Source organism: Talpa occidentalis, unplaced genomic scaffold, assembly GCF_014898055.3.
Source record: "Talpa occidentalis isolate TD23 unplaced genomic scaffold, MPIMG_talOcc4v2.1 talOcc4.10, whole genome shotgun sequence".
Classification (NCBI taxonomy): domain Eukaryota; kingdom Metazoa; phylum Chordata; class Mammalia; order Eulipotyphla; family Talpidae; genus Talpa; species Talpa occidentalis.
In genome coordinates, this window is record NW_023600993.1 from 24042313 (window position 1) to 24068227 (window position 25915).

Sequence of the window (25915 nt, forward strand, 5' to 3'; positions counted from 1 at the left end):
CAGGACTTCCCATCGGTACCCTGGCACAAGCATCCTGGGAGTACAACTAATTCTGTGCCAGAAAAATGAAAGGGATTGGTAACTTACTGTGTGGCTGTCTCACTGCAGAAAAGACTATAATTAATAGAAAGATACCAGGGCCTCCCCAGTGGCACAGCTGGTTAAGCCCCATACTGTGAAGCTGTCCACAGCCTCTGCAGTGTGGTGTTCGATTCCGGGCTGGCCAAGGAGAAACCCACATGGCGTGGCAGACTCCTCCTGCCTCACCCACTACTCCCCTCATCAGTGTCCTCAGTCAGGCTGCCTGTTGTGCTCCCTGCTCTGTCTCTGGTGAATTCTTTCAGCCTCCCGCACCTTTGACTTGTACCCCAGTTCTTGTATAAATAAATAAATCTTTCAAAAAAAAAGAAACATACCAACAAACAGTAAGAAGAGGTAAAATTTCTTGAAAAGAAAAAGATACAGAACCATATGGATATATTCAAAGGAGAGAAGATTAGAGGAAGAGGAATTTGGGAATAATTAGTGATGTATGCATTGAAAATTAAGCAAATAAAAAAGAGGCTATTATTAACGCCAAGAAAAACAAAATGTTGTACAAAAGAGGAAATGGAACTATAACATTTACAACATGAATAAACATTATTTATTACATTATTAACAGCATTAATATAAGAAAATAGTGATTCTACTTTCTCAATGATCTAAATATGAATTTAAATAAAATATGTGATGTATTGGTAAAGAAAGAGAAAGATTGTAGGACCTTAAGGGAACAGGCTATTAAATAGAATTTCCTTCTCGTCTTCCATAAATGGGAAGATGTGCTGGGTATTTGCCTGTTTGTTGTTAAATTCATTTCCTACTTTCCCCTCTTCAACTTGTACTGCACAGGGCTACTTCTGTACACTTTGCTTCCCAGGCCTTGATGATTGACTTCGGGCTAATTCAGTCAATGGAAGTGCCAGGAGACTGGAGGGTGGGAGTGGAGGAGAAGCCAGACACCCATATTCTCTGCCTTAGTGGACAACTCTGGGGGGTAGCTGCTTCTCTTTGGCTTCAAGTCCTCTGAACATTCCCTGCTTCTGCAAAGCCATCCCATCCGGGTTATTGCTTTCTCTGATGATCCCTCTTAAGGGTGTCTTCTCCTCTGACCCTCAGGTTCTGAAGGTGATAGTGGCTTCCTATAGCTGTTAATTGATTCATGGCAATATCCTTCCCTTCACCAATTATATTGTAACAGTTTTGCTGAGATAGAAAACACACATCATACATACAGGGGCAGATTCTCTCCACCAGATATCAGCAGCCTCTACCCTGTTATGTCAATGAAATGTCTCCAGACTTTATCAGACCTTTGCCAAATGTTTCCTGGAGGACAAAACCACTCCTAATTGAGAACTACTGTTCCATTCCCTTTATGACTTGTGTGACTGTCTCATTGGAGAAAATAATGTAATTATTCTGTTTCCAGGTAGAAAGTTCCAGAAGAGAGGCTCGAAAGAGAGGCTTAGCTGATCTTTTGTTTCTAATCCCATCTAAACCATTTCCTCTTATATTTTACCCAAAGGCAAGTATGGCAGTCATCTAGCTTAAATCATGTATTTATTTCTTTTCTAAGATAATTCCAGGCCTCCTCCGCCCTGAATGGTTCTGGTTGGAGAACTGACTTATCTGGTTATAATTACTCAGTAATAGAGAAGACAGGAAAAAAACACTGTGGTAAAAATTATATGAACATTGAAATAATATTAGAATCCCTGGGTCTGCATGGGTTGTCTCCCTCCAAAAAAGGGAGGAAGGATTTCAGATCTTTATTGCTATGTATCAGTCACCTTATTTTAGTTAGACTGTTTGTTCTTATATTGAAGAGTTGTAGAGATTCTTTATATATTCTAGATATTAATCTCTTACCATATGTAGCATTTGAAAATATTTTTTCCCATTCTATGGGCTGCCTTTTTATTCTGTTGATAGTATCCTTTGATGCATGAAAGTTTTAAATTTTGATGAAGTCCAATTTTTCTATTTTTTTCTTTTGTTGCTTTTTTGGTGTCATAACCAAGAAATCATCACCAAGTCATGAAGCGTTGCCCCTATGTTTTCTTCTAAGAGCTTTATACTTTTAACTCTTTTATTTTGGCCTTTGGTCCTGTTTGAATTAATTTTTATGTATAGTATAAAGTAAGTATCCAACCTAATTCCTTTGCATGTTAATAGCCAGTTCTCCCATTTTTTGTTTAACTATTTCATACTTAACCCTGGTTATTTGGAAATGATATTGAAGCTTAATATTGATAAAGATATAAACAGATTTTATTTTTCAGTTGCTAACCCATTTCCAAAGCAATATCCTTCCCTTCACCAATTATATTGTAACAGTTTTGCTGAGATAGAAAACACACATCATACATACAATTCACACACTTAAGATATATAATTTAGTGTGTTTTAGTATATTCAAAGTTTTACAGCCATTACCTCAATCAGTTTCAGAACATTTCAAAACATTTTCCTCATTCCCCAAAGAAATCCATGTATTCTTTTGCAATCATTTCTATTTCCTCTTATCCTCCACCTTAGCCTTAGGCAAGCACTAATCTTTTTGTCTTTGTAAATTTGCCTATTCTGGATATTTCATGTAATAAGACCCATATAATGTATGATTTTTCTTAAAAGATTTATTTATTTATGCATACAAGAACTGGGGTACAAGCCAGAGGTGCGGGAGGTGAGAGGATTCACCAGAGACAGAGTGGAGAGCGAAACAGGCGGATCTACTGAAATACACTGCTAAGGGGAGCAGCAGGCAAGACAGAAGAGGTCTGCTGCGCCATGTGGATTAGCTCTAGCGGGGAATCGATCTCGTGCTACAGAGGCTGCGGACAGCTTCACAGTGCTATGCTTAACCCCTTATGCCACCAGGGAGGCTCCTGTATGATTTTTTGTAACTAATTTCTTCCACTTAGCATATTCATCAATGATTCATCAATGTAGCATGTATCAGTACTTCATTCCATTTTATGTCAAATAACATTCTATTGTATAGATGTGTCACTTTACCTGTTCATCAGTTGATGAATATATGAGTTCTTCCAACTTTTGGGTTATTATGAATGATACCTCTAGGAACACTTATGTACAAGTTTCTGTGTGGGCATATGCTTTCAGTTCTCTTTTGAGTATAAACCCAGGAACAAAATTGCTGGGTCAAATATTTTGAAGAATTATTAGACATTTTTCTAAAGAGGCTGTACCATTTACATTTCCACCAACAGAGTTGATTTTCCGCACCCTTGCCAACACTTACTACCTGTTTAATTGTAGACATTCTAGTAAGAGTGGTTTTGATTTCCCTGATAGCCAATAATATTAATCTTTTCAAGTGCTTAATGAGCTTCTTTCATCCAATTATCTTTTACGTCATTTTATTTATTTTTTAAAAAGATTTATTTATATATGCATACAAGAGCTGGGGTACAGGTTGGGGAGCAGTAAGAGGATCCACGAGAGACAGAGTGGGGAACAGAATAGGCAGACTGACTGAAATACACTGCTGAGGGGAGCAGCAGGCACGACAGGAGATGTCTGCTGTGCCATGTGGGTTGCTCCCTGGCCGGCTAGGGATCGAACTCGTGCTGCAGAGGCTACGGATTGCTTCATAGTGCTGTGCTTAAGCCCTTAGCGCCACCTGTGAGGCCCCCTTTACATCATTTTAATCATACCCTACCTGTTCTTTCCATTTGACGTCCCTCACAATCACATGTTTCTGTTTTTATCTATTATGCTTTGGTATCTGATAGGATTACACTCTGATCTCTACCCTCCTTTAATTTCCTTTGCTTTTTGTGGATTGTCCTGGATATTTTCACTTGTTAATTTATAGGGAAGAACTTTAGAAATTGACACATGCTTCCAAAATAGAGACATCCATTTTCACAACCATTTCTTTTATATTCCTTACAGTATTCTGATGTAGTTCAGATGCACTATGAACACCCAATGGTGATTTATGCTGGAAATGGTGTTCATGTCATTTGTGATTGTAATTACGATAGCTTTAGTAAAACAGTTGCCAAACATGAAAGGGTTAACTTCAGTCAATTGATGCCAGGGGATAACACTTGATTTGTGATAAGAGGTCTCTCTGAATATTTCTCCTGGCTGTCTCTTAGCAAACAAATTGCTTACTAAGCTAGGCTCTTTGCATAAATTTCAGTTTTCCAGTATTTGATTAATCTTGACAATTGGGATTCTCCATGGAAACAGTGAAGCAAGATGAGACACCTTCCAAAAAACACAAAAATAATCTCTTATGTGTTGCCTAGCAACAGTGCTCTGTTTTTATTGGCAGAGAAATTTATTTTTGCTGATCAGCCTGATTTTGGCAGGAAAGGAGAAAATAGTTCTCTCAACGTTCAAAATTGAAAGGGTAGTCAATCCTTTCCTTTTTTTTTTTTTTTAGCAATTATTTATTTTTATTTTTTATTATTATTTAAATTTTATTTTTATATTCCCCATACAATTACTACCCCCTTATTTTGACCCCAAGCCCTCCTTTCCCCGCTCCCACCCCCCAATCCTTTCCTTTTTTTTTTTTTTTTTTAAAGATTTATTTTTTTATTTATTTATACAAGCACTGGGTACAGTCAGAAGCGCGGGAGGGCGAGAGAATTCACCAGAGCCAGAGCGGGGAGCAGAGCAGGCAGAAGGACCGAAGTACACTGCTGAGGGGAGCAGCGGGCGGCAGGAGAGGTCTGCGTGCCATGTGGGACCCTTGACCAGCAGGCAGGGATTGAACCGGCGCTGCAGAGGCTGCAGGCAGCTTCGCAGCCCAGCGCTCAACCGCTGCGCCACCGGGGAGGCCCTCAATCCTTTCCTTTTTTAAAGACCCAAGCGAGGTCTTAATAACCCCAAAGAGCATAAAATATATAAAATATAAAGGCAGCATGAATACAATCAAAGAGACACCTTCACTAAGGGTCTTTTGTGAGAAAGAGCTGAAGCTGATACGGTTCTTAAGCAGTGTGGATTCAAACTGTATTTATAAAACTTAATGGTAGGTCTTAGTCTGAATTTCATTTTACCTTCCATCCTGTTGGTCCTTGTGTCAGATTATTGTTGTTTTTGTTCATTAAGCTTTCCCCTTCCCTGCTATTGGCCATGGTGTACCATGCATAGAATAGACTTCTCCACTTCATTCACAATTAAGCAGATCAATTAAGAGGTAATCTATTTCTTTGACAAAAATTTCATCTTGCTAAATGGCTTACTAAATGATTTCTCAGGTATAATTAAAATATAATCAAATACAGTAAAACATTATTACTCATAGCTCACCGGGAACACAGGATGATGCAAACTGAAGAATATTTATCATTGAACACATCCAGGCACTGTCCTGCTTTTTTTTTTTTTTTAAAGATTTATGTATTTATGCACACAAGAACTGGGTACAGGCCAGAGGGGGGGTGGGGCGGAGTGAGAGAGGATTCACCAGAGACAGAGTGGGGAACAGAACAGGTGGATTGGCTGAAATACACTGCTGAGGGGAGTAGTAGGCAAGGCAGGAGAGGTCTGCGCGCCATGTGGGACCCTCCTCCGGTGGCCGGGGAGCAGCCGGGGATCGAACTGGTGCCGCAGAGGCCGCAGGCAGCTTCGCAACCCAGCGCTCAACCGCTGCGCCACCGGGGAGGCCCTCGGCACTGTCTTGCTTTAAAGTCTTATTCATTTAATCCTCACTATTATCCTCTGAATTAGGTACTTTTATTATCCTGATTTTATCAAGTGAGGAAACTGAAGTCCAAGAGATTGTGTAACTTGTACAAAGTCACACAGCTAATTAGTGGTGAAACTGGAATTCAGATCCAGGCAGCCTTACTCAAGAATGTGTGCTTTTAAAATAATTATACTAGGGCCTCCCTGGTGGCACAAGTGGTTAAGATGCAACCTATGAAGCTCGCCACAGCCACCACAGCACAAGTTCAATCCCCGGCCAGGGAGGTACCCACATGGCACAGGAGACCTCTCCTGACTCGCCTGCTGCTCCCCTCAGCAGTGTATTTCAGTACATATGCCTGTTCTGTTCCCCACTCTGTCTCTGGTGAATCCTCTCACCCCTCACAACTCTGGCCTGTACCCAGTTCTTGTATGTATGAATAAATCTTTAAAATATAAAAATAATTACACTAACCTGAAATTACGTTCTTCCCCTAAATCCTCAGCAGAATGGAAAGCAGATTCCAATTTTGTTGTTGTTTTTTTAAGATTTATTTATTTATACATACAAGAACTGGGGTACAGGCCAGCGGCGTGGGGGTAAGAAGATTCACCAGAGACAGAGTGGGGAACAGAACAGGCAGACTGTCTGAAATACACTGCTGAGAGGAGCAGCGGGCAAGACAGGAGAGGTCTGCTGCACCATATGTGGGTCAGCTCCCTGGCCGGGGATCGAAGTCAGGCTGTTGTGGTCATAGTGCTGAGACTTCAGGGAGGCATTCCTCTTCTCTTTTAAACCTGCTTTAGGTAGATTTTTGTTCCCACCACTCCTCAGAAACTGCCTTTGTCAATTATGCTCAACTGTGACCTCCACATTGTCGATTCCAATGGTCGGTTCTAAGTCTTTGCCTTTCTTGACCTATTGGCAATGTTAGATCCAACTGATTGCACCTATCTCCAGGAAACACTGGTTACAGTTGACTTCGATGACTCCATAGTGCCCAGGTTTTCCTTCTGCCTCCCCTGATTCTCTCCCTGTTCCTTTGTTAGTTCTTCCTCGTCTCCCAAACATTATAGTAATAATGGATTCCAGAGCTTGGACATTGAATTGCTCCTCTTTTCTACACTCACTCTCATGGCAAACTCATCCAATCTCATGGTTTTCGCTATCACTATTGTACCCAACTACTCAGTGGATATGTTCATTTGAAACTTATAGGACATGTTAGTCTTTCCAAGTTCTAACTGAGTTCCTGATCTTGTACCCCCAACCTACTCAGCCCACCATCTTTCACATCTTGGTTCTCAGTTTGGCATCTTCCTCGACTCTTTTCTTTCTGTATTACTGCCTTCACCCCCATTCTGTCTTTTAGCAACTTCTGCTGGCTTTATGTTCAGAATATATTCAATTATTACCTTTCTACTATTTATGCCACTATCAAACCACCATAGTCTCTCACATGAATTATGTAATTAGTTTCCTTTCTAGCCTCACTAATTTCATCCTTACCTTTTAAAATCTGTTCTCAATATGGTAGCCAGAGTGATCATGTTAAGTTCACCCGGCTGCCCAGATCCTTCCCATGGCTCCCCATCTTTCAGAGCAAAAACTAAAGTGCTTACAATGCATAAGAGACTATGTATAATCCAGGGCCTCCCCGGTGGTGCAGCGGTTGAGCACTGGGTTGCGAAGCTGCCCGCGGCCTCTGCGGCGCCAGTTTGATCCCCAGCTGCTCCCCAGACACCGGAGGAGGGTCCCGCATGGCGCGCAGACCTCTCCTGCCGCCTGCTGCTCCCCTCAGCAGTGTGCTTTGGTCCTTCTGCCTGCTCTACTCCCTGCTCTGGCTCTGGTGAATTCTCTCACCCTCCCGCGCTTCTGACTGTACCCAGTGCATGTATAAACAAACAAATACATAAATAAATAAATGAAAATACATGCCTCTTTAAAAAAAAAAAAAAGAGACTATGTATAATCTGGACCCCTTTCACCTCTCTAACTCATCTCCTAATACTCTTTCTTGTAAAATTTCTCACCAGATGTTGTCTTTGCTATTCTGTGTGGCTATAGCTTATGCCCTCTACTTGAAGTGATTTCCCCTAGCTATCCATATGACTCACTCCTTTTTCTTCTTTAAGTTTTGGTGATTCAACTAGACAAGTGATTCAGCTTCCACCTTCACAAAGACACCTAACCTGCACAGCCCATTGAAATTGCAGTCCCTCTCCCTCGGACACTTTCATCTTGTTCTAATTTCCCTACAACACAGTAACATTTTCCTCTACCACACCATATAATCAACATGTTTTTTATGTCTATTGTTTATTGTCCATCTCCTCCGAGCTAGGATGCAAACTCTATGAAGGAAGCTCTATCCTATTCTCTGATGTAGCCCCACCTTGCAGAATAATGCTTTCATAGTTGGAAGGACCTACATTAGGACTTTTGACAATATCTATAATAAATTACAGTTATATTGTTTGGATTTTGCATTAAAGTTATTTAATTTGTTCAATATAAAAAATATTAGGGCCTCCCTGTGGCTCAGGGGGTTAAGTATCAGCACTATGAAGCTATCCACAGCAACTGCAGCAGGAGTTTGATCCCTGGCCAGAGAAGTGACCCACATGATGCAGCAGACCTCTCCTGACTTGCCCTGCTACTCCCCTCAGCAGTGTATTTCAGCAGATTTCCCTGCTCTGTTCCCCACTCTGTCTCTGGTGAATCCTCTCACCTCTGGCCTGTACCCCAGCTCTTGTATGAATAAATAAATAAATCTTTTAAAAAAGTAAAAACATATTATAAAATATATCAAATACTATTTGTAACCTGTTCGGCACATGCACTTGTGCTCATGTTCTCTCTCTCTCTCTCTCTCTCTCTCTCTCTCTCTATATATATATATATATATATATATATGTATGTATATATATATGTATGTGTCAGTCTCTCAAAATGTTTTAGGTTATCTCAGAATGAAACCACATTTTTAACTGTTTTGTATTCTGTCTCAGATTGAAAGGGAACAAAAAATCCCACCAAAATATCACAAATTCAATTAACTGATACAAATAAGAATAGATTATGTTGACTGAAATTATCATTTTCATTTGAATCTCAGCAGGATATGATATTAGCTCTTTTTCATAAAAGCTGGATTAGGGCATCGTGGTTTAATAGTCATTTCAGTTGCAAATGACAAAAACTGAAGTAAAAAAATGGTAGTGAAAAAGGGGAATTTCTTGCTCTTCAAACAATAGCAACTTCCCCTCTCTCCCCACCACTCAGTTCTGCTTTCTTCTGGCTTGTCTATTGTCTCATGAAGGAACTGCCAGTTTGGCAGGTGCCTGCTGGCACCACAGAGCAATGGGGAAAGAGTGATTGCTTACCACTATGGAGAGCTGTGTGGAGATTTCTTGACGTACTAAACATAGAGCTTCCATATGATCTAGCAATTCCACTCCTAGATATTTACCCAAAGGACACAGAAACATCAATTCCAAAGAGCATCTGCACTGCACCCCTATGTTTATAGCCGCACTGTTCACAATAGCTAAGCTTTGGAAACACCCCAAATGCCCAAAAATAGATGACTGGATCAAGAAGATGTGGTACATATACACCATGGAATATTACTCAGCATTCAAAAAAGATAAACACATGCAATTTGCAGCAACATGGATGGCGCTGGAAGGGATCATGCTCAGCGAAATAAGCCAAAAAGAAAAAGAAAAATACCAGATGGTCTCACTCATAGCAGGAATCTAGAAAACTTAAATAAGGGACCAGGAAAATAAATAACTATAAGAAAGTGAAAATCAAAATCAACAAACAACTATGAACCAGAGACACTCTATGGGGGGTGGGGTGCAGGGAGGGGAGGGATTGGGGTCATTATAAGGGGGTTACAATTGTATGGGGAATATAAAAATAAAATTTATTATAAAAAAATAAATTAAGAATTACAAAGCAAAAAAAAAAGAAAAAAAGAGTTGTTGTTTAGTAAAAGAGCTTGGAAAAAACAGCTCACATTTTGAATAAAAATAAAATTGGATCCCTATCTATTACCACATTCAAAGATGAGGTACAGATGGATTAAAGACTAAAATGTGAATATAAATATGTAAAGTTAAATTGAGAAAAGGTGGGAGACAGCCTATGTGAAAAAAACTTCTTCAACAAAATTCAAAATCACAAGCTATAGAAGAAAAATTGAATAAAACCTACTATTAACTCTTTGTGTTCAATGAAGAGCACTGTGGAAAAAGTTAGCAGACATACACAGAATAGAAGAAGAAGCTGTAATGTCTAAAACTTACTGGTCATTAATATCTAGAGTGTATAGGACTCTGAAAAATCAACAAGAAAAATAGAAACCCCAACAGGAAAATGAGCAATTTATAAGAGACAAATCCAAACAGGCTAACAGACATATGTTGGGATGTTCAAACTCACTGGAATGCAGAAAAATACAAGATAAAACATTACCAAGATTTCACTGTGCACTTTTTGAACTTACAAAAATTAGAAAGCTGGATAATGCCAAGTGTTGGCTGGGGCTGAGGGAAGAGGATCCTACAGACTCTGCTGGCAGAAGTGGCACAGTCATTCTAGAGTGCAACCTGGCAGAATATCCATACCCTACACCATAGCATATATCCCTGGTTAAATATCCCAAAGGAGTTTCCACTCTAGCCCATATGGGGACAAGGATAAGAGTGCTGATCATAGTCTAGTTTGTGTTGACAGGTAATTGGATATAATCTAAGTGTTCACACTGTAGGACTGAATCAGCAAAATGTGGGACACCATGCATGTGTTAGAAGACTAAATAAACATAGAGCAACATGAATCTTAAAGACAGTGCTGACATACATGTCAGAATACCATCTGCGTTAAATAAAAATACACACATGCAAATCTGCAGTACACACTTTACAAGAACATTTATAAACCAAGGATGTATAAACCAAGTGCCATTTGTCAGTGGAGGCAGAGACTGGAAAGGAGAATGAGAATAACAAGAAGTAATTTTATGGACTGATTCCCAAGGTCCATAAAATCTTAAAGGAACTGTGTGGGCCTGTGATGATGGCATAATGAGCTGATAATGATGCCCCTACTCAAACCTCTGCACTTGAGGTTCAGCAAAAGAGATACATATGCATTGCCTACATCAAAATAGTTGAGAGTATTGAGGTATATTTCCCTAAAGTCAATGAGAACATTTCTCTGTGAAGGAAAATGGTTTAATTGCTGAGGGAGTTTAAAGATGGCCACAGGCTCTCTGCTCCTTCCTGTTTAACAGTCAGCTACCTCTTCTCCCCGCAGCACCAGTGCATCCCTGACACACCACGGTGTGAACGTTGGAGAGAAAGGATTTTGCTGAATTGGGCACATGGCCATCAGGACTGTTTTTAACTTTAGCAAAAAGGTCATTGTTGCCATCAGTAACCTCTCCACTGACCTCCACTATATGGTCTACAAGTTTCACTGTGATTCCACCCATGGCAAGTTCAAAGGCACAGTCAAGGTTGAGAACAGGAAGCTTTTCATTAGTGGAAGACCCATCTCCTTCTTCCCATACTCTCAGAGTGAACTCCCACCAACATTGAATAGGGTGATGCTGGTGCTGAATATGTTGTAAGGCCCATTGGTGCCTTCGCTATCTTAGAGAAGGTTAGGGTTCACTGAATGGTGGGGGCAAAGAAGTCATCATCTCTGCCCCTTCTGCTGATGTCCCATGTTTGTTACAGATGTGAACCATGTTTATGGTGGACAGCTCCCTGGAGATGATTGGCAATACCTCCTGTACCACCAACACCTGTACCACCAACTGCTCGGCCCCCCTGCAAAGGTCAACTGGGTTGAAAAGACCCAGAACAATGGGGAAGCCTAGGTCCTCTTTCTCCTTCTCAATGTCCCTATCCTTTTGTACTTTAGTGTTTTAGACTGCTTTACTTAAGGTTTCTTGTTTGCATAAGATAATATATATATAAAAGAATATTTGATAAAATGTGAATACCTATGAAACAGTTATCATTTTTAAACTTATTTAACAAAAATCCTTTTCATTACTATATCACTTTACCCTCATTTTTTTAAAGTTTTCTTTTATTTATTTATGCAACAAGGTGTAAGCCAGAGGTTTACCCTCAATTTTTTTTTAAAGATTTATTTATTTATGCATACTAGAACTGGGGTGTAAGCCAGAGGTGCAAGGCAGTGGATGAGAGAGGATTCACCAGAGACAGAGTGGGGAGCAGTACAGGCAGATTTACTGAAACACACTGCTGAGGGGAGTAATGGGTGAGACAGGAGAGGTCTGCTATGCCATGTGGGTTAGCTCCCTGGCAGGGCATCAAACTCATGCCACAGTGGCTGGCGATAGTTTGATAGTGCTGAGACTTTACTCCTTCCTCCACCAAGGGAGCCCCTACCCTCAATATTTAAGTTTAATGAATTATGATCATAAAATTGATTTAAACAGATCCTCTTCGACCTGTACAATGTTCATTTAAAATCAAGAAATTTCACACAAAAATTTAAATTTTACCTTCTAAAAAACTGGAAGATGTGAGACTCCCTGGTGGTGCCAGAGATTAAGCACTGCACTATGACGCAATTGCAACCTCTGCAGCACGAGTTCGATCCCCTGCTGGCCAGGGAGCAACTCACATGGCGCAGCAGACCTCTCCTATCTCGCCTGCTGCTCCCCTCAGCAGTGTATGTCAGTCAGTCTGCCTGTTCTGTTCCCCACTCTGTCTCTGGTGAATCCTCTCACCACCCCCCAGCATCTCTGGCCTGTACCCCAGCTCTTGTATGCATAAATAAATAAATCTTTATTAAAAAAAACTGGAAGATATGACATGAGGTCCTTGTATTTCTAAATGTCAACAATGAATGTCTTGCCCCAAAATCTAACTAAGAAAATAGAACCTGAGATATGGGCCTGTGTGCAAGGAGTTTGTTTTGAGAAGAGATCCCAAGGGATTAGAGAAGGCATGCCAGGGTGAGGGTGTTAGGCTGGTCACTGCTGTGAACAACTGGGGCTCAGTTCCACTGGGGACACAAAGGAGTTCTCTAGGATGAGCCTTGGGGTTCTAGGTCTGAAAATGGAAGAGGTGTTATTCATCTATTCAGTTTTCATCCGCCACTGGTCTGCGGTAACCCCATGTGACATCTACTCTTGAACTTCCGACTTTGCCAGCGCACATCTAAATCTGTTAATGTGGGCCTCCCCGGTGGCACAGCGGTTGAGCGCTGGGTTGCGAAGCTGCCCGCGGCCTCTGCGGCACCGGTTCGATCCCCGGCTGCTCCCCGGCCACAGGAGGAGGGTCCCACATGGCGCGCAGACCTCTCCTGCCGCCCGCTGCTCCCCTCAGCAGTGTACTTCGGTCCTTCTGCCTGCTCTGCTCCCCGCTCTGGCTCTGGTGAATTCTCTCACCCTCCCGTGCTTCTGACTGTACCCAGTGCTTGTATAAACAAAAAAAAACAAACAAAGAAAACATGCCTCTATAAAAAAAAAAAAAAAAATCTGTTAATGTAGCAGCGTGACTGAGCAGATTCACATAGGCATTTATAGGAGAGGAAAAGTAAAATTTTTATCTCTTTACACTTTTGAATTCTTGGTCATGGCCCCTGTAATAAAACATTAACAAGATAAAAACAAACACATTTATTAACATGTAGACCTCATGTACAGATGGGAGATACCTAGGAAAAAATGAGTAACAGAAAGAGGTGATTTAGAGTATCCATTTATATATCATCTTCAACAAAAAACAATAAATTTGTGGATAAATGGGCCTCCCCGGTGGCGCAGCGGTTGAGCGCTGGGTTGCGAAGCTGCCTGCGCCCGAGGAGCCGGTTCGATCCCCGGCTGCTCCCCGGCCACTGGAGGAGGGTCCCACATGGCGTGCAGACCTCTTCTGCCGCCCGCTGCTCCCCTCAGCAGTGTACTTCGGTCCTTCTGCCTGCTCTGCTCCCCGCTCTGAATCTGGTGAATTCTCTCGCCCTCCCGCGCTTCTGACTGTACCCAGTGCTTGTATAAACAAAACAAACAAACAAACAAATAAATAAATAAAATAAAACATGCCTCTATAAAAAAAATGACTTTAAATTTGTGGATAAATGATAAGAAAAACAGTTTTAAGATTACAAGGGCAGAGATAAGGCTAGTTAGTAAATTTTGTTTTGTAGATTCCTCTAGTACCTTCTCCAGGTAAACAAGGATCTCAGGTCTTCTCTTTCCTGGTAGAGAAGACTGGAGGGACACCATTGTAAATTATGTCCTGCCCTTAGGCAAATAGAGGGAAGGAAAGGAACTTTTTCTATGCCTGCTTTTACTCAACTGCCTTAAGCTCAAAATAATCGTTATGGCAACATGGCATACTTAGAGTGGGCTATTCTGTTCCCTTTCACGTCCCACGCAGCAGCCTCTGAGAAGCCCCTGGACAGAACTCTAGAGAGAAGCAGGGCAGCTAAGGCAAGGTATTGTCAAGTTACACTTGCTCACAGCAGGTTTCTGCAGCAACTGCTGGAAGATAAGTAGAGCAGCAAGAACAGGAGGCAAAAAAGCTGAGCAGTCACTGCCTGGGTTGCTGGCTTAGCAAGTTGAAGTGAGCTCGTTTTCCTCTATGAGAATGTATCAGATCTGTGGATTTTTAAAGTTTTTTTTTTAAGTTTTTATTTTTAAATAAAGTACAGAAGCTTTCCCCTGCATGCACAGTCTTCACAGAGAAAGTAATGCTGTGTTATGTCTGTTCAGAGGCTGCAGCTTAGACAAGTTCCACGTGCTGGCTGAATCCCCAGGAGCCCCTATAGCATGCTTCTCTCTCCATCAAGTGCCTGATAACAGGCCATGATGATCTGACCTTCCTCAGCAACACTGGGTTCTACCCTCCTTATATTTATGGACATTTAAGGAGCAGACTATTGATGAAAAGCATGACATTGCCTGAGTTTGAATCGGCGCCATCCCTTACTAGAGGTGACCTCTCTGTGCCTGAGACATCTCACCTGTAATGTTGAGATGATGCTGCAAGGTGTCATAGGCTCATGGTGAAGAGTCAATGAATACACGGGAAATATTTCAAGGCGCCTGGTACTGAGTAGGAGGTTATTAAAAAGAAATATTGGCCATTGTTAATAAGGCCACTTGGGATGTCTCCTTCTTGGTTCAGATTAACCCAGATCTATTTTATATCTACCAATACTACCTACCTTTGATAAGACTCCAGTTTCAGATTGCAAGCAAGTCCAACTGCTCTCCTTGGATAGGAGGGAAAGCTAGTGTGCATCTAGCTCTTGAGGGTATAACAAAGACAAAATCTGTTGCCTTTTTTTTAAATTCCCCACAGAGGGACATATAATAAATAATATTATTAGCATTACTCCTTTTCTACAAATGGGGAAACCAAAGGACCAAAGGATGATGGAAACAATGAAACTCACACCACTGGTTCCTGGGAGGTGAAATTTAAACTCAGGCATTTTGGTGCCTACGGCCACCCTTCTGCATCCTTCTGTGCCCGCACTCCAGTCCCTCCCAGAGCTTTACTACAACAACCCAGGTGGGCCTTTCCTTTTCAGCTGTTAACACCTGGAGATACCAAGGCTTTCAAAGGCCAAAATGGATGGTACTGTATTGATGAAATTAGTTGGCAGTGGTATTAAGATTTTAGACATGAGCACCCAGCCTAACAACTTATTCTTTCTCCTAAAAATATTGTCAGGGCAACAATCCCAGCCCAGTTAAGATTGCTCAATAACAACAAACATTGTGATAATAAAAACAAACATTGCAGTGTACTTGCTGGGTGTCAACGCTGTATCGCTGTATCGGTGCTCCCTTATATTATCTCATTTAATCTGTTAAACAATTAGTTGGGTATTAATATTACCCCACCCTCTCTCCCCACCCCTATTTTTCAGAGCAGAAATCTGAGGCTTAAATTAAAGTCTGTGTGTAGCCAGGAAGTGGTGCTGCTGAGACACCAATCCATGGGCTCCTTATAGCATTTGAGTTCCAGAATGCTCCTTATAGCATTTGTTCTTATAGCATTTGAGTTCCAGAATGTCTCCTGAGCTATAGCTTTACCATAAGCCCACACCCACACTCACCAGGACTAACTTAAAAAAAAAAATCTAAGGATGGGCTTAATAAAGACATTGAAAACATTATTTTACATTTCCAAAGCTGTACTTGTTCCACTCTGTGTCTGAGTGGGAAGGAAAAAATAGTGTTAACCTCTTCATTAGTCAGCCCTCCTCCACCAGACTAATTCAGCCCCATAAACAATAGATATAATTATACTGAACAATTGTGTGTTTATTTCCATGTCTAGAAACAGAGCTTGCATTTGAAAACAAAAGAGAAAAGAGGAGACACCCTGCTGTTTTTTAATTCATGTCAAACTTTTTCTTGGCTTTCATGCTTCTTCTGTGTTCAGGAGCTCGATAGCCAGACTAACAACACTTTTTTTTATACGACCTTTTTGTAGAAGAATCAGTATTAACTTAGGAGTAAGACATACTATATTTAAACAGCTTCTAAAATGGGTAGAAATCAAAACCTTGTAAACCAGAGTATTTAGAGAATCATGAATGAAAGCTAAAACTAGTGAGTAAAAGGCTCAATGAAGAATAGGTCATTTGCATAGTATCAACATATCTCCCTCCAAATCTTATATTATTTGTAAAGGGGGAAATAATGACTTGACAGTAGCTAGACCTGGTAGACACCAATTTTATCAAGGGATCCACTACCGATATTGGGACAAACTGACATCAGGTGCTTTGTGAATTGATGCATTGAGAAAGACATAACATTATTTCTGCCTCTAAATGCATAACCTGAATATAATCATTTTTTTAAATTTAGGTTAACTCAAAATGAGGGATATTAAAAATAATTGTTGAGCCTCCCTGGTGGCACAAGGGGTTAAGCACAGCACTATGAAGCTTTCAGATCCCCGGCCAGCCAGGGAGCGACCCACATGTCTCAGCAGGCCTCTCCTGACTTACCCACTGCTCCCCTTGGCAGTGTATTTCAGTCAATCTGCCTGTTCTGTTCCTCAATCTGTCTCTGGTGAATCCTCTCACCCCCCATGCCTCTGGTCTGTACCCCAGTTCTTGTATGCATAAATAATCTTTTAAAAATAAAGAAAACAGGGTTTAATCATGACTCTCATACAAATATAAAATAAGACTAGCCAACGATTGTATTTAACTCATGAATAAATTATAAGACTAATAAGATATTACAATTTGTTCAAAGAATAATTCAAAGAAATATCCTTATATATTCAATAGTGCTGAAATGAACTTAAAAATTGATGCAAAATTGGAATAATACAGCAAGAGAGGGGATTCAATTGCATTTCCACCTATTAAAATTTATTTACGTGTCTGCATTGCGTTGCTATGTATATGTATAACTTGTAGTTACTGACAATTTATAAACTTATGAAAAAGTCCAAAAATAATGAAAAGCCCAGAGCAATGTATTTATAAAATATTTGCCACAAAGAAGGGCAATTGTGTGTCAAGCTTCTCCAGGACAGTGCAGGACGTGTGCTTTTACTTCCCATGTCATCCTTCCTTCACTATTTTCCTTTATTTCCACATGGACTGTGACCCCTCCCATTAACCTGTTGCTTTTCATTTCCTCATTTCAATTAGTCTGCATCCTTACCCCAGGGCCAGGTGACAGTCTAGTTTGCCTGGTGACTTCACATAGCTAATCTCAACACTGTCATTCTATTTGCCAAACTCTAAGTAAAGCTAGAAATTTATGTTGTTTCTGCCTTCTAGATACAAATTACTACCTACAATAAATCTGAGGTTTATGATGAGAAAACAAGAATTGTTTTTAATCTCACAAACCAAAAGCAGGCTAAAACTAAGTTCCTTATTGATTTTTCACTTTCTTTTTTCTGTTGAGTTAAATAGAATACAAGCCAGCAGGGGATTCCCATATTTGTTGGTAGGCATGCTGTCTCTCCCTGTAACTAACCTGCTCATCTCTCCCTACTTTTTCCTGCTTTAAAATCATCTGCATCTCTGTTCCCCACTCTGTCCCTGGTGAATTCTCTCACACACACTCTCACCTCTGGCCTGTACCCCAGTTCTTGTATGCATAAACAAATGAATATTTTTTTAAAATCCTCTGCATCCTACCATACTCTGCCAGAGGCAAAGTCCTTCACAGAGTGACCAGTGAACAGTACAAACAAGCCTTGACACTGCAGGCTGAAAATGTTTGGAATCAAGAAAGGTAGGGACATGAAATAAAGGAAAATGTCATGACAGGAACTCAAACAGCAAGCCTGTCATTTTGCTTGAACACTGGAAAAAGCCATATGGAGAGTTGAGTTGAATTTCCCAGTATTTGCTACAATGAGCCAGGTCCACTGCATATGGGATTTTACTGCATGGAATATGTCTACCATCACCGAAGGAAGTTGAACAGGAACAAGGAGTCAGAACAATCAAAGTCACCCACAGGATAAGAGCTTTTGATTTATTTCCATTTGTCCACTTGCTATAAATAGTGTGACCTTCGCCTCCGTGTACAAACCATGAAAAGGATTTGTAGTCCTATTGTTCTTCCTTCTATTTATTGATAAATGAAAGGGAAAGGTGGCAAGTTCTGAGGCAAAAGCAGCTGGATTGAGGAGAAAAGACATGAGATTAGCATGGGTAAGTGTATCTGGTAGTCCAAACAGAAGTAAATCATAGAAAAAAAAAAAAAAGAAGTAAGTCATAGAAGCATCATTTCTACAGAAAGACATAGATAGATGGGCATCCAACAAATCCAGATTGAACAGAGAAATAGCACAAGACCTCAGCCAGCCTCACTATATGGTTACTTGTGTGTATTGTTCAACCAAATTCTTTAAATTCATATTGGGACTGGACTCACAATATTTAAACTTGACACTCTAGAGGCAGGTATTACCCCGATGAGATCAGACATCTTCAAACAAAGAAAACGGTCTTAAAGTGATCTCCCTGAATGTAGTATAATTTGTGATAGGGTGTCACCTAGTGGTCAGTAGCGGATTAATGTTTTCATTAATTGAATATGGGCTGTACTTAATGACTTGCTTCCAAAGAGCAGTGTGGAAGGTAACAATGGAGAAACCTGGCAAACACTATCTCAGTGAGGTGATCAATGTTAACAACATGAGTGACGTCATTTTGACAGCACATACTTCTGATTTGATGAGAATGGGGAGTTACCTCTGTGATCGTCTTCCTAAAAACCCATAACCCCTGACTAATCATTTAAAAAGGTGCGGGGGGGGGGGGGGGGGAGGGGGTTGGCGGGCTTCCCTGTGGTGCAAGGGTTAAGTCACAGCACTATGAAATTATCGGCAGCCACTGCAGCAAGAGTTCAATCCCTGGCCAGGGAGCTAACACACTTGGCGCACCAGACCTCTCCTGTATCACCTGCTGCTCCCCTCAGCAGTGTATTTCAGTAGATCATGAATAAATGTAGCATCTGGGGGGTGGGAGCCTCCCTGGGGGCGCAAGGGGTTAAGATGCAACCTATGAAGCTATCTCCAGCCACTGCAGTGTGAATTCAATAATTGGCCAGGGAACTAACCCACATGGCACAGCAGACCTCTCCTGTCCCAGCCGCTGCTCCCCTCAGCAGTGTGTTTCAGTAGATCCGCCTGTTCTGTTCCCCACTCTGTCTCTGGTGAATCCTCTCTCTCTCTCACACACACACACACACCCCACCTCGCATTTCTGGCCTGTACCCCAGCTCTTGTATGCATAAATAAGAAATCTTAAAAAAAAAAATGTAGCATCTGAACAGGATCCTGGGACAAGAAAGGGGCGTTGGGAGAAAACTGGTGCATGTGAGTTAATAGTAATGTGTCAAAGTGGTTTCTTAGATATACACCTGTAACTTAGCAATTATTTAAGAGAGTCACAACAGGGGAAAACCAGGTAAGGAGTATACAGGAGCCCTATCGTCTTTCCAACTTCTTTGTGGAAAGCTAAAGCTATTCTAAAATAAATGTTTTGTTTTGAAACAGGGAACTTCAACAGTGCCTCCTCATGGAGCAGTGAGAAATCCACGTGAGGGAACAGGCCAAGCGTAGGCTCAGAGTTTAGTACAAAATTGTCAGGTGCGCTATTGGGATTTTTTTTTTTTTAAGATTTATTTATTTATTTATTTATTTATACAAGCACTGGGTACAGAGTTTAGTACAAAATTGTCAGGTGCGCTATTGGGATTTTTTTTTTTTAAGATTTATTTATTTATTTATTTATTTATTTATACAAGCACTGGGTACAGCCAGAAGTGCGGGAGGGTGAGAGAATTCACCAGAGCCAGAGAGGGGAGCAGAGCAGGCAGAAGGTCCGAAGTACACTGCTGAGGGGAGCAGCGGGCGGCAGGAGAGGCTTGCGCGCCATGTGGGACCCTCGCCCGGTGGCCGGGGATCGAACCGGCGCTGCAGAGGCAGCGGGCAGCTTCGCAACCCAGCGCTCAACCGCTGCGCCACCGGGGATTTTATGTAAAATGAAGAACGCGCGGGCTTCCACGTAACTACGTCCGTCACGCTAAGCCCAAGGAAGTAGCAGGCACTTCGCCAACACCCTGCCAGGAACACGCCCGTACGCGCACGCGCACGTCGGGCCAGGCTCGCGCGCACGCGCGGCAGGGGCGAGGCAACGAGGGGACGCCGGCGTGGGGCGGGGCCAGGCGCCGTTCCCACGCCGGCCATGGCCCCCGGAAGTAGTGTGTACGGGGAAGTGGCAGGGTGGAAGCCGCGTATGGCGGGAGGCTGTGGGGCTGCCCGGGCAGGGACGCTGCTGCTGTTGCTAGACGACGCGAGCTAGCCTTCGTCACTTCCTCAGCCCGCCGTCTCCCTGCTCCCTAGGCCGGAACCCGGGGGCCCGGGGGCCGGAGTGGGCACAGGATCGTCCCCCGAGGTCCGGGACAGCGACCAGCCCGGCAGCTGAAATCGGGGCCGCGCCACCTGCGGGGAAGAACCCGAGCGAAGTGGGAAGATGGCTGCGGACAAGCCCGCAGGTGAGGCGCCCTGGCCCCCGGCGCTGGGGCGGCGGGACCAGCAGGGGCGGCAGACCCGGGGGACGGCCGTGGCGGGGCCCGGGTGGAGACTGAAGGGTGGGAACTCGAGGGTGATTTTAGGGTGGGTGTGCATTGCTCTCCTGCGGCCCCGCTCTCGGCAGCCGCTGAAGTGAGGCGCCCAGGTCCTGTACTTTGTTACTACCCAAGTGCATCTTGAAGCCTCTGCTGACTGCCTCGGCCCTGCTCCCCAGAATATCACTTCTATTTATTGAGCCACTTTGCAGACTTTTCAACTTAGCGATGGGAAAGGCTGAGCGAGGAAAGTTCACCCCGGAGCACACAGCTCTGTTAATAGCCCCTGGCATAAGCTGCTCTCACCTGGGCTCTTTCGGCCACATCAATCTGCCTTTGGTCAGCGACGTCCTGTGTAATTAACTTTGAGTAAACAACATATTTTAAGTGGACAGAAAAATAACAGTGTTTTACGTCTGTCTTTTCTCCTAGTATATTGTGTTTAGACGCTGTCTTCCCCTAATTTCTCAAGATCAAATAAATGCCATCAAGATCAATTTAATCTTGATGATTTTCTTTATGGATTACTGCCCTATTCCTAGAATCTCTACTAAGAAATATAAATTTCTTTCTTCCTGCCTGGGAAGGTCTGGTGAATGTTTCCTGGGAGAAATTAATGTTCTTTGTGACTTCCAGGTTTTGTTGGAAAGAATTTAAATGACAGGACTTAGAGGTGGTCAAAGCTAAGACTTTGTATAGCAAAGTTAGTTTTTTTAAAAAGGAAGAGGGATGGAATTGCAATGTGCTGTAGGTTTAGATGTAGCAGTCAGGGAAAGCCTCGAGTGAGCCAACTAACTCCTGAATGAAGCGAGTGAGCTGTATGGAATAAGGAGTGGTTGATGGGGAAAACATGCCAGGCTTGATCTGACCAAGACTGCATAAGGGGACCAACATTTTTCTTCTTAATTTAGGACACTGTTTACCAGATTTACCGTTCCTGCTTACCCATACCATTGTACTTGCCTAGAATGACCTTTTTAGACCTAAAGCCCTCTACCTTGGTCATAAAGCATTCTTCCACTTGTTCATGCATTTGTGCACAAAGATAAAGTGCCAGACAGTTTTAATTGTTGAAGAAGTGGATATGAAACAGTCTCTGCCTTTCAGGAGCTTCTAATTATTCTGTTAAGAGACAGATCTATCACAATAACACTCCCAATTAAGTAAGAACCAAACAATATATGTACTAGAATAAGATCTAGAGTGATGGGATGGGGGTGGCATTTATTTGATTGGTTTAAGTATATAAACTATGTTGCAGGAAATTTCTTATCTAAATAATAAGATTGAATCTTTTTGAAGCAGATGAGTGTTTAATGCGGCTCCCTTGATTCTCTCTGTTCTTCTGTCTATCCCCGTGTCTACTACTATGGCTCTGACCTTTAGCTCTTAATGAGGTTGATTTCAATTACTTAATGTGGTTAATAGGAATTTCAGCATCTTTTTTTAAAAAAAGTATTCCTTTATTGTACAATTTTTATTTATTTATTTTACATAGAACTGGGGTGTAGGCCAGAAGTGGGGGAGGGGGTGAGAAGACAGAACAGGCAGATCCACTGAAATACACTGCCAAGGAAAGTAGCAGGTGAAACAGGAGAGGTGTGCTGCACCATGTTGGTTAATTCCCTGGCCAGGGATCAAACTCAGGCCATAGGGTAGGCCTTCGTGGTGCTAGCACTGAGACTTAACCCCCAGGCCACCAGGGAGGCCCAATTTCAGCATCTTTCTGACTGATGTTTGTTTTTTCCTGTATGATCCATTCTTCTTGCTGCTGCCTTTTTGTTTTATTTCTATAAAACTAATTGGATCATATCATCACCCTGTCTATAAAGTTTCTAAGGACCACATTTTGTGCCCTCACTCTCTAGTGTCATTTGTGACACTCTTCACAAATTTATTTCCAGCTGATGTTTCTGTATCAATACATCTAACTGTTCATACCAGACATGACTTGGAAAGCATTGTGCTCTTTTGAGCACTTCTAAGTGGTAATGCCCTTCTTTCTTTTAATGGCAAATGCTTTCTTCATTCCAAATCAGACTCTACCTTACAGGGTTAGTAAAGGGTAAAATGAGATCATTTCTGGCCCTAATTTTTCAAAATGTTGACTAATAGTACTTCAGCCAGGATGTAGAAAAGACGCAGATGTGAGAACTGTTTAGGGGGTAAAATTGGCAGAATTTGGTGACTGATTGTTATAGTAGGTGAGCAGAAAGACTTGCTCCTTGGGAAAGGTGAGCCTCAGATTCCTTTTTGAATTGGAGGTACTAATAGTTTTCTAATTTATTCCTAATAGCTTTTTAATTTATTTACTTCACAGAGCTGTAGCTTCTGAGACTCAATGAGATAAGAAATATGTATTAGCCCATATTCTCTGGGAAGTGCAACCCAAGATGCACAACCAACTTTTTCTTTGGAAAGGTGCAAGCTCAGGGCAGTGAAAGTGAAAGAGAGTAAAGAAGTGAAGCAAAGGGAGATGCAGCATATTACAGCCCTGGCTTTTGTTTCACCTTGAGCTATGAAGAGACCTGGCAGATCACTTGCATATGGGTTTTTTCTGAAAAGATTTGGAGGAGTAATCACACTTTAGATAGTATATATGAGAGAGAAGAAAGGATTGATTGATTTATCTGTCCAACTTCCTTCCATTTCCCATTTCCAATTGGCTGAGACTTACCCACCAGGAGTTATTTACCTGTACTTCTAGTTTGCATGTCTTCAAATTGACTGACCAAGCTAGCAGTTCGCATACCCTGAGTTGTGTTTCGACCAAGTTGTAAAGGAAAGGTGACCCAGGTAGATGGGGGTATCAGCCAATGACAAAGATTAAAGGGGCAGTGAAAGGCTTACGTGTGTCCCTAGATAATATAAGCAATGTTGTGAGACCACTATCATTTTTAACTGAAGAAATCCAACCATGTTTCAGGATGATGTTGTATTTGATTTGACTTTTTGTGGGGAGAAAGTGACTGGAGCTAAGACACAATTCTAGATTTAAATTTGGACTATGGGGCCTCCCTGGTGGCGCAAGTGGTTGAGCGCAGCGCTGTGAAGCTGTCCACAGCCTCTGCAGTGCCGGTTTGATCCCCGCGGCCTCAGAGCAACCCACATGGCGAGCAGACCTCTCCTGCCTCGCCCACTGCTCCCCTCAGCAGTGTATTTCGTCAGTCTGCCTGTTCTGTTCCCCACTCTGTCTCTGGTGAATCCTCTCACCCTCTCGCACAGTACCCCGGCTCTTGTATAAATAAAATAAATCTTAAAAAAAAAAAAAAAGCCTGGAAAAGCCACTTGAGGACTCCAGGACTCCTACCTGTCTGCCTGGGTCTTTGAAAACCTGCACTGTGCCTTGCTGGTACAACACTCTGTAAGGAGCTTATAGACCCTTCTTATCTAGTCTTGAAAAATAAATAAATAAATAAATAAATAAGCAAATAAATTTGGACTATGACCATGACTGTTGTAGGCCTAATAGGGAAATGTTGGTGACATTAACGATGAAGGAAAGATAGGACTAGGTGAGTAATCTGCTATCAGAAGATTTTGAGACAAGATGATCAGAAAAAGAACAACCAGGGCCTCCCTGGTGGCGCAGCGGTTGAGCGCTGGGTTGCGAAGCTGCCCGCAGTCTATGCGTCGCCGGTTCGATCCCCGGTTGCTCCCCGGCCACCAGAGGAGGGTCCCGCATGGCGCGCAGACCTCCCCTGCCGCCCGCTGCTCCCCTCAGCAGTGTACTTCGGTCCCTCTGCCTGCTCTGCTCCCCGCTCTGGCTCTGGTGAATTCTCTCACCCTCCCGCGCTTCTGACTGTACCCAGTGCTTGTATGTATAAACAAACAAACAAATAAATAGATAAATCTTTTAAAAAAAAAAAAAAAAAAAGAGAACAACCAAATTGGAAATGTTTAAGACAGGGCTAATTTTGATTTATTTAAAACATGCAAAACTTATTATTAAGTATATAAGATATATAAAAAGTAGTACATTTTCTATGACCCCTACCCAGTCTCACTCTCTAGATGACCAGTACTGAGTATGTGTTCTTCCAGACTTTTTCTGTGCATACCCAAGCTCGCATTCATTTTTAAAAAATGAAAATATAAATATATATGTGTGTGTAGGTGAACAAATAACACTGCAATACTGTCTTGCCATTTGCTTTTTTGAGGATCCAGTAAGGAACCTGTATATTCGATTTTTTTTCACTTTTTTTTTAAGATTTATTTATTTATGCATACCAGAGATGGGGTACAGGCCAGAGGGGTGGGGAGGTGAGAGGATTCACCAGAGACAGAGTGCAGAACAGAACAGGCAGATAGATCAAAGTACACTGCTAAGGAGAGCAGCAGGCGTGTCAGGAGAGGTCTGCTGCGCCATGTGAATTGCTCCCTGGCTGGCTGGGGGATCGAACTTGTGCTGCAGTGGCTGTGAACAGCTTCATAGGCTGCATCACAACCCCTTGCGCCACCAGGGAGGCACCTTTTTCACTTATTACAAATGACTTCAAACATTAAAAAAAAAAAAATTTGAGAAAAACCCCACAAATATCTATATACCCGGCCACATCATTCCACAGTTGTAACAAACTGCCACGTTAACTTTCTCTAGCTATAGCAACAATTTTGAGTGTTAAATCATTTCTAAATAATTTATAGACATCATAATACTTTGTTTCAATTCTTCATAATGACATTCACCTATATAGCCGTAATACCATTATTTAACTTAAGAAAATTAATATTTGAAAAAATGTAAAGTCCCCCAGTTTTCCCAAATATGTTATTTAAAACTCTAAAAACATCTGTGCTTTTAGTATTTGACTACTTGAGACCACTCTAGCTGTAAACCCCAGAAAGCCGATGCCATGGAACTTACTGAAGAAATCACGTGACTATGATATGCTTAAGGTTTATAATGTTTGGTTGATTTATGAGGAAGATAAAGTGATGCATTTTATACATTTATTTTTTTTATTTTCCAGTTATTTAAGTTCGCAGAAATTTTGTCTTCATAAGTCATTACACCTAAAATTGAATAGTGAAAATTTAATATTTGAAAATAATCAACTTTGGAAATG

General features: G+C 41.8%; 1 protein-coding gene across 2 annotated transcripts in view; it reads left to right on the top strand.

Annotated features, from left to right (window-relative positions):
* The first annotated feature begins 20475 nt into the window (after window positions 1-20475).
* The window catches only part of CNOT10 (CCR4-NOT transcription complex subunit 10), a 47068-nt gene continuing 41628 nt past the window's right edge, over window positions 20476-25915 (top strand). For both annotated transcript variants that reach the window (XM_037525745.2, XM_054692958.1), the window contains exon 1: window positions 20476-20771. In XM_037525745.2, the coding sequence (XP_037381642.1) occupies window positions 20750-20771 (22 nt within the window). In that variant the 5' untranslated portion in view covers window positions 20476-20749. The remainder of the gene's footprint in view (window positions 20772-25915) is intronic.